Genomic DNA, 12,331 nt, shown 5'->3' with positions numbered 1-12,331 from the left:
GTATTGATATTTATTTTTTTAAATATTTATAAATAAATATGTATCTTTTTTTTATCAACACAATTTTATGACATCTGAAATGAGTTTTTTATTTAATTATAATAACAGCCAGTCTAATTTTTTTCAACATCATCATCTTTCAACCCTAAATCGAATCCATTTTTTTTTTTCTTCTCATGGACAAAATGGATCGATAAACATTTTCAACATTTTAAGGATGCCCCTTTATAAATAAATTACCTAAATATTAATTTACCTGTTATTTTATTGTTTTATTTACGTGTAATATTATAAAATATTTCACAATTAATTTTAATAATTTATACAATGTTTTTCTATAATCTACAAAACACACAACTGTGAATCTATGGATTTTGTCTTATTTTGTCTGACTCAGTCAGCAGTCTGACTTTTTATCTTTTACTCTGTTTTACTCCAAAATAATAATGGATGTGTATTGTATGCATGTGTCAGTATGTGTATTGTGTAGAACAGTGTGAAATATATTTTTATCTCTGTCGTATCGTATCCAATCGTATCAGTATCAGTGCCCAACTGTGTGTCTGTCTATTTTTAAGCATTTTTAAGGAGAAAATAATTATTATTATTATTTGCAACCTTCCCTTGATATTTGCAAGTGCAATATTATTGTTAAAAATTTAAAGTTGATGTAAATAATACCCGATGAAAATCCAAGTCCATGCAATATGTAGATCATTAATAGAAATTATCGATTTGCCTGAAAAAAAAAAATAAACTTGCTACCTATTGTGATGATGATGATGATGATGATGATGATGATGATGATCCAAGATGCCTTAGCAACTGCCAGCAGAAATAAAATTAATTTTTTAAAAAAAGCTGAAAAAAAATATATAATTATAATTTATGTATTGTCAAATATTTGAGACAGAAATTCTAGTCGAAATCGAAATAAATTTTTTTTTTTTCTCTACAAACATTTATATTTTTTCACATTTTTAAAATCTTTGTACAGTGTCTGTTTGGTTTATTTATTCTACAAAATATGGAAAACAATGATTTTCATGGTTTTTACCAAAGTATACCTTGTATATTTTTTATTATTTTATTATTATTTATATTGGACTCTGAGATATAAACGTTAAGTGTTAAATAAATGATGAAATGATGATATGTTTGGGGATTACAAATTGCACATATTCCCAAATTAATTTATCATTAAAATGTTTTTTTTTTTAAATAATAAATATTTCACTAGTAATTATTATTATAATATCTACACTCAGTGTCCAATAACAATGTGGATGGTCATGAAAAGATATAGGTGTATATAGCTAATTAATTAATTTAATAATACTAATTGCGGTAATACAATGATTGGCTGTTTGTTTATCATTTTTAGCATTTGAATTTGCTCATATATTTGCATTCCTGGACGTTTCGTTTGTTTTTTTTTTTGAGCAATAATGCTTTTAAACAATGGACGTATTTTAATAACCATCAATCAATCAATCAATTATTATTATTATTATTATTATTATTATTATTATTATTATTAAAAGTGACGTTAATTAATTAATTAAAAATTTCTCTCTTGCACTTTCTGTTTTTTTTGTACATTAATTTGGCATTGAGATATATATATTCTCTTTGGTGTGTTGTTATGGTGCAATTGTTGTTGTAAATAAATTAACTATATATAATTAATAAATTATTTTTAAAATACTGTTTGATGATATTTGACTTATATATCTTTTTTTTTTTTGAAAATAAAAAACATAATTATTTTACTATCTAGCTATACGCTTTATGAATACGAGTAGTGCACACACAAACAAATGCATTATAATAATAATACTTAATTATTTCATATTTTAGCTCTCTTTGTTGGCTATTCAACAAATATAGGTATAGTTTTTTTGTTGTGTCAAATTTATTATCTTTTTATTGACACATTGATAATGATAATTGATTTTTTTTTTAAATACAATAAACATCAGTACGAACGATACAAATAAAAATCGAAATATATAAGTATACTAATTAATAGTTGAAAAAATTATGAATATAAATGATCTATTAATCTAATACTTTGAATTTTCCATGTGGCACACAATATATATATTTATGATTATATATATATTTAAAAAATATGTGATCCAAGCTGAAGTTTCCATAATGATACTGGTCTTGAAAATACAGCTGCTTGTCCTTTTTCTTTACCACCAATAATAAATACATTAAATGGTGCTGGTGTTGTTGCTGGTGTTGTTGTTGTTGTTGTTGTTTGACAAGATGCCTGCAATTTAGCTTTTTGTCTTTCAGCTCTCGATGCACTAACAGCTCTTCTAGATGGTGAATTATCAAGTTTTAAACTTTTTGGTGGTATTCTTGGTTTAATTTCTTGTAATTCTAATAATTCAGCAAATGTTTGTGATACTGAACGTCCAGTTTTATCATCAAGTAAACTATCTGGTGAACTATTATTTAGTATTTTTACAAATTTATTACTATTATCATTATTAGTAGTAGTAGTAGTAGAAGTATCAACACCAAAATAATTTGGATTACAAAAACCAAATTGTCCATCACGTATATTATTATTATCACGATTTTTTAATGATGATTTTTTTTTATTTAAAATTGTATCTAAAGAACAATAATCATCATCAACAGCAAGTTGATCACCAGGACTTCTTGCATCATTACTAGCATAATCAGATGTTGATTCTTCACCCTCTTCAAGATCAGCAAATCTAACTGATGCTGAAGTTGGTAATTTTGTTGTTGTTAATGATGATAATGGAGTTTTTGGACTTTGTATTGTTGTTGTTGTTGTTGCTGCTTCATATAAATGTGAATGATAACTTTCACCTCTTGTTGGTTGACATGCCTCATGAAATAATTCAAAATCACTTTTTTCTTCTTCAGTAAGATTAATTAATTTTGTTGATTGATTATTTTTATCATTATCATTATCATTATCACTATTATCATCTGGATCAACAAATACAAGACGTGCTGCTTCAACTGGTGTTAATATTGGTGTTGGTAATGTTAATGAACGAAAATTTGGCACTGATATTGGTTCTCTAGTCATACGATTATTAAAACTACCATAATCATTATTACAAAATGATGTTGTTTGTTGTTGTTGTTGTTGTTGATTATGATGATTTTTTTTATTTTTATTACTATTATTATTATTGATAATACAACTACGTTGTCTTATTCTTTTACCAATTGCATTTGCACTACGTGATTTAACCATTCTACTATTTTTATTATCAGCAGCAACTTCATTGTCAACTTGTTGAAATGGATAATATGAATTATTATCTTTTTCTTTAATAATTTTTGTATCATTATTATCGTCATCATAATCATAATCATCATCATCATAGCTATCATTATAATTATTAACATCATCATCATCATCATCGCCATCATGATCATGTTCTTCTTGTCCATTTAATACTGAATAACTACATTTATTTGGATGACTTAAACGTGATAAATTAATTTGTGATAATTTTGATATTTCACGTAAAAAACTTGGTCTTGTTGGTGGTTCACATGGTGATACTTTATTATAATTAACAGCACCAGCTAATGAAAAACGTGGTTTATGTTGTCCACAACGTGTTGATGTTGATGTTGTTGTTTTTTGTCGATTATTATTATTATTATTATTATTTTGTATACCACAACCACGTATTACAAGTTCAGATACAGCAAGTGCAATACTTTCTGATCTTGGTTGTGGTTTTGTTCCAGATATTGTTAATTTATCCCATGTTTCACTTGTAAAATGAAATCTCCATAATTCATTTGTTGATGTGCCATTACTTTCACCACCAAATATTAACATACAACTTGGTAATCTACATGCAGCATGACCATGAAGTGGACCTGGTGTTTGTTTATTTTTTAATTTAATTGAAAACCATGTGCATGTATTAATATCCCATTTCCAACAATCATTACGTTCTTGAAGATCAGTCATACCACCATAAATATACATTGAATCACAATCAAGTATTGCTGTATGTTTATGACGTGGTGCTGGTCCAAATGAACCATCATTATTATTATTACTATTATTATTATTACTACCACCACTACTTGATGATGATGATGATGATAATAAATGCCATGATTCTGTTTCAAAATGAAATGACCATAATTCAGATGAACTGCCACGTAAATCTTGATAGCCACCGTAAATTAACATTTGACCACGATGAACAAGAGCTGTATGACCACGTCGTCCACGAGGTACAGCACATCCTCTTTGTGCTTTTATTTTACGCCAACAATTTGTCTGAAATTTTTATTTAATTTAATAATTTTGTTTTTTTAAAAAAAAGTAAAAGTATAGTGTCACACGCGAGGAAGTTATATTATTATTTTATTTTTTTTTTCATTTTTAAATTAGAAAGCGTAAAATTAATAATGACAATTATTATTGTGAAAAAAATAATGAAAAATTTATTACTTTAACAGTGTAAATCCAAAGTGGTGTTTCTGTTCCAGCTGAAAATCCAAGCTCACCACCAAATACATAAAGACAATCTTTGTATGAAACTACACTGTGTTCTTGAAGTGCCGGTGGTTTATCACCACTTGGACGCAATTCTTCCCATCGACTTTCAGCTAAAAGCAATCAATAAAATTATTATTTTAATAAAATGACGAAAAGTATTTATTGTTGTCGTTGTTGTTGTTGTTATTATAGCTAAAAACGTGCTTTACATCAAGAAGACAACTAAGTGTATACATCTTATGCTTTTGTCAGCAGTTTTTTTTATTTTTTTATATATAACATATATATTTACATTTACTATTTATTTTCTCTACAAAGTTATTATTATTATTATTATTATTGATATTGTGTGATTCCCCTTGTGAGCTGAGGACATCCGAGTCCTCTTATATATATTTATCAATGCAATCACCACATTGACATCAGCCCAAGGGACTCTGCCAAAGTAAAGAGCCATTGGGGGTGTCTCTACTCTCTATGTACCAGTTAACTCGCATTCGCCCCTTTTATTTTTATCCTACAAGTATATCCCTTTACATTGAAATTTTACTTTTTTTTTAAATTTAAATGCACAAAAAAATTGAATAAATAATATGAGGTTTATTTTTTAATTTATATATAAATTAAATATTATGCATGATTCAACAAGTAAATACCTATATATTTATTGAAAATTAAAATTAAATATATATTACCAAGACTATATCTCCATAAATCCTTCAATGGCAAATTGCCATTTCTACCTCCCAATAAATAAATATGACCACCAAGTAATGTTGCACTGTGTTTACTTCTTGATGATGGTGCTGGACCATTTTCTGTACCAGCTGCTGTTACTGAACTCCACATTTCTTTTTTATTTATCTGAAATTTCAAAAAACTTAAATGTACTTTTACAGTTATTATTAATATTAATATATTGTTGTTGTTTCTGAAAAAATAATAAATAAATAAATATATAAATATAGTTTTGCTCCCTTTGTGATGATATAATATATATGTGTAATATTTTTGTGTGTACAATATGAGAACGAGATGTATAAAAAATTTTTCCCCTCATCATGTTTGCAATAAAATAGTGAGGGTTCGTTGACCGAAAAAAAAAAAAAAAAACAAAAAACAAAAAATCAAGTGTTTGTTTATTTTTCATTCAAATAATTTATAGTAAAAACCACTTGTACTGATCAACTTTTATTTAGTAGGCAAAGTTAAATATAAATTTCAAGAGTTGATATATGATGAATAATTTATTTGTATATACCTATATATTTATAATACATAAATAATAATAATAATCATCGAGAGAGTGTTAATCTTTGTTGTCAACAAAAATAAATTGATAAGCCAATAATGTTTAAGCACGGTGTATGTACTTGTATGTACCTGTATGTACCGATATACCTATATATATATACTCGTGACCCACATGCTAACTATTGTCAATTGCCAATTCATTTTTTTTTACTTGTTTATTTTTTTTATTGACAAAAAATAATGCAAGCATGCGAATGTTTATTTTCAATTTAATAACTCAACATTATTATTATTTATTATTATTATTACTAAAATTGTTTGACTGATGAAAACGACGTCCCAAGGGATATGCTTTGTACGTCGATTATCGTTTTTTATTTTTTAAAAAAAGAGACTAAAAATAGAAAAGTGTTTATGTGAATAATAATAATAAATATATTATTTATACATATACCTTGAAATATTGCAGACAATCTGTTTCACTTGAAATATTATAATATTTTAAAATAACCAAATTATCATATTATTTTTTTTTTTCAATTGTACTCTATATTTAATATTCAGTTAAAATTTTGGAAGCTATCCAATACAATACTCAATTTAAATTTGTTTTTTTTTTTCTTCTTCATCAACACTGTACATATGTAGCATCATAATAATGCGATGAGCAAGCTTTTATATCTATATGACATCATTATTAAATTGGCACACTTGAACTCTGACACAACAACAATATATACTTTTATAAGAAATATATATTTGATTGATAACTTAACTTATTCTAAGAGAAGAACAAGTCAATGAGAACAAATTGCAACCAAACACTGACAATAATAATGTGTATGTATTGTTACTTGTTAGCTGTTGTTAGCTGTTGTTAGCTGTGCTGGTACACTTTGTGTCCGGGTCATTTTAACTCTACATACTCTTCTTCAAGGGAGGCCTATCTTTACGCACGCGCCCAATCTTTCTTTCTCTTTATTTTAATTCAAGTACATATGTAGTATGTACATCTTTCAGTACACCCTCTTTCTCTCTTTTACCCTCAATTATTATTATTATTATTATTATTATTAAAAAATAAAATTATAGAATATTACATGTGTTTTATAATTTCATGATTTCTTAATAATTTTAAATTTCAAAATGGAATGTGAGCTTTAATAATAACAACAATATACAAAATGAGCTTAATTTATATTGCGCATGCTTGCGAGGATCATACTGGTTGTTGTCATGACAACAGGATGCAGGAGCAGGAGGAGGAGGAGGAGGAATCAGCCGCGTGTAAATACGTATTGATTACTTAACTCTCTCTCTCTCTCTCTCTCTCTCTCTGTGTTATTTTTTTGTCAAATTTATGTACCTCCCTTCAATTCCTTGCTTGCTCAATTTCTATTTTTTTTTTTTTTTTTATTATATTTGAATGTTATCTATCCATCTTCATCTCTATATAATTTCATCGGCGAAAATAGTACAGAGAATCTTGAAATTCCCAATGCATATTTTATTTATTTCAAGAAAATTGGTTGCTCAGCTGAGGTAAGGGTGCCTTGAACCATCATCACCTTTCTTGATGGAAAAATTAAATATGTATTATTCCAATTTATATTTTATAAGATTTACAAATTACAACACCATTCACCAAATAACTTATAAGTTATAACAATAAAAAAGGTGTTGATTACTATCAGCGCATTATCACCTTGTAATGATGAAATTTTTTTATTATTTCGTTTTAAATAATAATAACGTCAATTTTTTGATAGTATGCCGGAACTAATTGCGTTATTTTGCACAATGCGACAATATTATTTATTTTTCTTTTTTTCTCTATATACATGTAGGTATGCAATGATCCAGGATGTTAAATATTAAAATTAAAATTTCATGATGATGATGATGATGATAGTTTATGTTTAATTCTGGATTTAATGAGAACAAGGCTAAAATTTTGGGCACCTTGAATTATACTTAATTTAATTTAATAATAAATTGGAAAAATAAAAGTTAATTTTTTAGTATTTTAATTTTTTGTTTTGAAATTATTATGAAAATTATTTGAAATAAAAGAATTATGAGCATGACCATTTTAAAATAATTTTTTTTTTTTTACGCGTGACACTTTTGTTTTCACTTGTAATAATTATATTGTCGTCACACTTTGTTCATATCTGCTAATTTTTTTCTATATAAATTTTCTAATATTATTATTTCCATGATAAAATTAAATTATATTGAATTATTAAAAATTAATAATTGATTATATTTTGTAATAAAAAAAAAAATCATAATATTATTTAATTAAATTATAATTATTTGAAAAATAAAATAAAAAAAAATATAAATATAACAACAACAACCCTGAAGGGCAATGATGATGATGATGATGATGATCATCTTGGTGTGACGAGGATATATAAATGGTGAAACTCTAAAAATTAGAGAGTCATTCGTGGCTTTGTTGTCAACTTGATAACATTTCATCTATAATTATATATTTTACATAAAAGTGAATTTATTAATAAATCAATCCAAATGACTTGAGTATCAATAAATTGCATCGAAAGAAAAATAAAAAAAAAAATGTCTTTGAATCATTTGAGTTATATTTTGTGCTTGACTTGTGCTTTACTTGTTATTATTGCCGATAAATCAATTGGTGTATCAATAAATTCTGATAAAAATAATAATAGCACAAATCAACTTGGACCAATAAAACCATCACCAATTGACGAATCAGCTCAGCAATCATCTGAAAAATTAACTGATAATAATTCAAATGGTTATTTAACTAAAAGAGACAATACAAAAGAAGAAATTGAACAAATTCATGATGATTCATCAACTAAGGATAAAAAAGAAAAATTAACACGTAAAATACCTGGATCATCATCATCATCATCATCATCATTTTTAAATAGAGATGAGTTTATAAAACAAATTATCACATCAATATATTTTATTATACTTATTGTTTTTTATTTATTAATTTTTAAAATTTTTAAATTTTGCAAGTTCCAATTGCTGTGGTTCACTTTTTCAAGTATCAGATCAACTTGAAACTTCAGTTATAACAACACGAGCAACTGAATCATCAAGATATCCATCAGAAAATAATAACCGTTATGGAAATCGTCCTGATATTGACAGGTTTTTATTTAAATTTATTTTTTCATTAAATAAATAAATAAAATAAAAATAATGTATAAATTTATTATATAGATACGGTTGGCAGACATATCCCAGACCTGGACAAAGTTCATCATCATCATCATCTTCTTCCTCTTCAAATAGTAATTCTTCTCCCTATGGTAGTCAAGGAAACTCTCCCGATAGGTATTTATATTTACATAAAATGTCCCTTAATTTACATTTCAAATATATTTTGTGATTTTATTAAAGGTATGGATCACGACCACCACCATCATCATCATCATCATCAGCATATGGTAATGGACAATATGACTATAGTGGTAGACCAGGTTTATTAAGACCTGGATATGGATATGGATATGGATATAATGACAATAATGGAGCATATGGAACAAATGGATATGAAATAAATCATCGTCCTCCTCTTGGTGGTGGTGGTGGTATACATTTTACAAATAGACCAGGTGGATATGGTGGAATGTATGGAACAAATTCAGAAGATAATGAATTTCCAACAGGTTCTAATGCTGAAGAACAACCACAATCACCAGCATCAGCACATCTTCAAACTCAAAAAGTAATTGATACGCCTACTTATAATAATAATAATAATAATTTAAATTAATTTTCAAATTAATAATAATAAATAATTACAGGCAGTTGCATTAAAAGCACTTGCTGGTGTTGCATTAATTGGTGCTGCAGCAGCTCTTGCTGCAAATCCTGTATTATTACCTCTTGCTGGTAAAAAAAAGAAAAGATCAGTCTCAGTAGGTTTTGATCATCAACATTTTCCATATAAATTTATTCTTGATCATGTGCCACATATACAAGAAAAAAATATTGCTGAAAAATTTTGGAATACACCAAAATGTGTGTCACGTCTTGCATGTGAAGTTCAACATGAATTTTTCATTCAAATGTCTCGTGATAAATCATTCATACAAGATGTTCCAGTTATTAAAAAAGATATTCAAAGAAAATTGGATGAATTGTATGGCAAAAATTATTATTATTATTTAATTAAAAAATAATCAATTTTATTTTTTTCGAATGATAATCATTAAATTTCTTTAATTATTTCAGAATCATCAAGGGTATTTTGCAATCAGAGGATTTACAACAAAGTCTTGAAATTTTAAAAAAAATTGCTAAACAAGTTCAAAATACAAAAAGTAATTGTAATGTATTTGTCTGCAAATTATATGCTCCATGAATTATTTAAAACATGATGATCGTGATGAAAATTCATTGACGACTTAATAATAAAAAATAAAAAAAATGTTTTGTTTTTTTTTTTTTTATACGTATTTCAATCAATCTTTATTATTATATTTTTAATTAAAAAGCCAAATGAAAAATCTCTATTCAATGCTTAGCAAAAAATTTTCTTTACTGGCTTACAAAAGTCAGAAAAAAAAAAAAATATATATATATTTAGCATATTATTAATCTGTTGTTGTTGTTTTATTAATTTTTTGAGTTGTATGATTGTTAATAATTAGCAAGTATAATTGATGTTGTTTAGTGTTTTTTATATAAATAGTAAAAAAAGCTATGTGAGTTTCTTGGCTTTCTGATATAGGGTATCAACAACTTTTCCCATACTATGTATTGTATCCAATGCAATTTCATAAGTTTTGTCTCTTGGTGTATCCTCAAAGACAATTAAAACTCCCTCACCTTGATCAAGTACTCCAAGTAATTTTTTATCAAGTATCATTTGAGATAATTTTTTTTCTACTTGAGCCAATGGTAATGCTATTGATGTAGCTATATGAGCAACCTAGAAAAAATAAAACATACAATTTTTATGTTTTATTTGAGAAACATTAAATTAAATTAAATTAAATTAAAAATATACCTGAACACGAGAATATGGTTCTACCAATCGACAAAGATTTTGTTCAAGCATTGTATCATAAAGTGATCCAAGATGAGCTCTAACAATAACATCATCTTCAAGTTCTTGACGATAATTTTTAACACCTGCTTGAAAATCAGCAAGTGAACGTTTATGACTTGCTTCAGCAACAGCTTTCATTGCATCAAGATCACGTCCAGCATATTTAACAGCCAATTTACCAGACATTATTGATTGTACATCATCTGGTGAGCGTAACATAATTTTTGACAATAACATGTATTTTAATGCAGTCAATGCTTTTGGACTATCAACACTGTCATAACTGTAAGAAAAATTAAATTAAAAAATAATAATTAAAATAAAAATCAAATCATTAGTTGCACACTGACCCTTCAAATGCTTCATAAAAATAAGAGTAAGCAGTCTTGAAATCTCTTTCATCAGCAGCATGAAGTATACCAGATTGTAAATCCAATGCAGCTTGCATTTTAGGTGGACAATAAATAGCATTTGCTGTTGTTCTAGCACTTGTTAATGCTGCTCTTGCTTTAGCTAAATTACTCAATGCATGATAAGTTTTTGATTCCAATAATTGTACCTCAACAAGTAGTTGTTTATCATCAAGTTTTTTCAATTCCTTGAGTAATGCTGATCCAAGTTGCAATGCCTCACTGAACATACCAGTATCAAAATAAAGAGCAATAAGTCTAGTCTCCAGTGATTGTCGTAAAAATGTACGACGTTCTTCTTTTGCCCATTCTATGCATTCTTTACAAAGTTGTACCTAAATTTATTATAAACAAAAAATAATAATAATAATAATTTATTTTTTGTACAAGAATATAGGTTAAGTAAGTATGCTGCGTCATGACAGATATATTGTGATACCTATATATTTTTTTTTGTTGAAATAATTAAAGACTACTAACCTCGATTCCAATACCAGCTTCAAGATCAAGGAAGAAATCAACTAGTGAACGAACCAATTTAGCTGCTTTAGCTTTTGATATTAATGACAAAAATGGTCTTGTTGCTTTTATAAGATCAGCAAGTTCTTTTGCTTTGTTTTCTTTTTTGTACAATTCACCAAGTTGAAGTATGCCTTGTTCTTTAATACGAACACTTTCTTCATCATCTTCATCAAGGCCAATACTTGGATTTGAGACAATTTCATTCAACAATGATATTCCCTCACTGCGATTTGTCATACAGGCTGCTTGAGCACGCTCAAACAACATTGCACCAGCCATTTTTAGATTTTAATTTTATTTATCAAAATTTATTGAAAAAAATAAAATAAAAAAAAAAACAAAAAAACAAAATCAAACAAAAATCACCTGAATTTAATGTGAATTTAATAATAATATATTTATTGATGTATTTTTATATTTATAACCGGCAATTTAAATGACTTGAAATAAATCAATCACTTGTCAATTGTCTAGAGAAAATACTTGAAATTTTTATTAATCAACACACAAAGACAAAATAAGTTAACAATAACATGTAATTTAAATAAAGTCAAC

The 12,331-nt window shown here is 26.6% G+C and overlaps 3 protein-coding genes across 5 annotated transcripts; 1 reads left to right on the top strand and 2 right to left on the bottom strand.

The window, feature by feature from the left end:
* Positions 1-1,410: 1,410 nt before the first annotated feature.
* LOC122848069 (tip elongation aberrant protein 1-like) lies at positions 1,411-6,838 on the bottom strand. The gene is made up of 4 exons (XM_044145884.1): positions 6,237-6,838; positions 5,224-5,392; positions 4,481-4,638; positions 1,411-4,306 (listed from the first exon to the last, which is right to left on the bottom strand). The coding sequence occupies exons 2-4, from the start codon at positions 5,375-5,377 to the stop codon at positions 2,126-2,128; spliced, it is 2,493 nt and encodes an 830-aa protein (XP_044001819.1). The 5' UTR covers positions 5,378-5,392; positions 6,237-6,838; the 3' UTR covers positions 1,411-2,125.
* A 391-nt stretch (positions 6,839-7,229) lies between these two features.
* LOC122848101 (uncharacterized protein DDB_G0283357-like) lies at positions 7,230-10,154 on the top strand. Of its 3 annotated transcripts, none has more exons than XM_044145937.1 (6): positions 7,230-7,324; positions 8,801-8,935; positions 9,008-9,121; positions 9,188-9,515; positions 9,595-9,932; positions 10,025-10,154. In XM_044145937.1, exons 1-6 carry the CDS (start codon positions 7,281-7,283, stop codon positions 10,152-10,154), a joined length of 1,089 nt encoding a protein of 362 aa, XP_044001872.1. In that variant the 5' UTR covers positions 7,230-7,280. The 3 variants fall into 3 exon arrangements, with proteins under 3 accessions (XP_044001872.1, XP_044001871.1, XP_044001869.1); XM_044145936.1 differs by lacking the exon at positions 7,230-7,324 and adding an exon at positions 8,196-8,708 and having other exon boundaries at positions 8,800-8,935; XM_044145934.1 differs by lacking the exon at positions 7,230-7,324 and adding an exon at positions 8,196-8,708 and having other exon boundaries at positions 8,791-8,935.
* A 174-nt stretch (positions 10,155-10,328) lies between these two features.
* Positions 10,329-12,324, bottom strand: LOC122848109 (26S proteasome non-ATPase regulatory subunit 11). Its single transcript, XM_044145946.1, has 4 exons — positions 11,735-12,324; positions 11,195-11,589; positions 10,803-11,127; positions 10,329-10,724 (listed from the first exon to the last, which is right to left on the bottom strand). The coding sequence occupies exons 1-4, from the start codon at positions 12,053-12,055 to the stop codon at positions 10,494-10,496; spliced, it is 1,272 nt and encodes a 423-aa protein (XP_044001881.1). The 5' UTR covers positions 12,056-12,324; the 3' UTR covers positions 10,329-10,493.
* Positions 12,325-12,331: the final 7 nt, after the last annotated feature.

Source organism: Aphidius gifuensis, linkage group LG2 (assembly GCF_014905175.1).
Source record: "Aphidius gifuensis isolate YNYX2018 linkage group LG2, ASM1490517v1, whole genome shotgun sequence".
Taxonomy (NCBI): Eukaryota; Metazoa; Arthropoda; class Insecta; order Hymenoptera; family Braconidae; genus Aphidius; species Aphidius gifuensis.
This window is presented reverse-complemented; position numbering and strand designations above follow the sequence as displayed.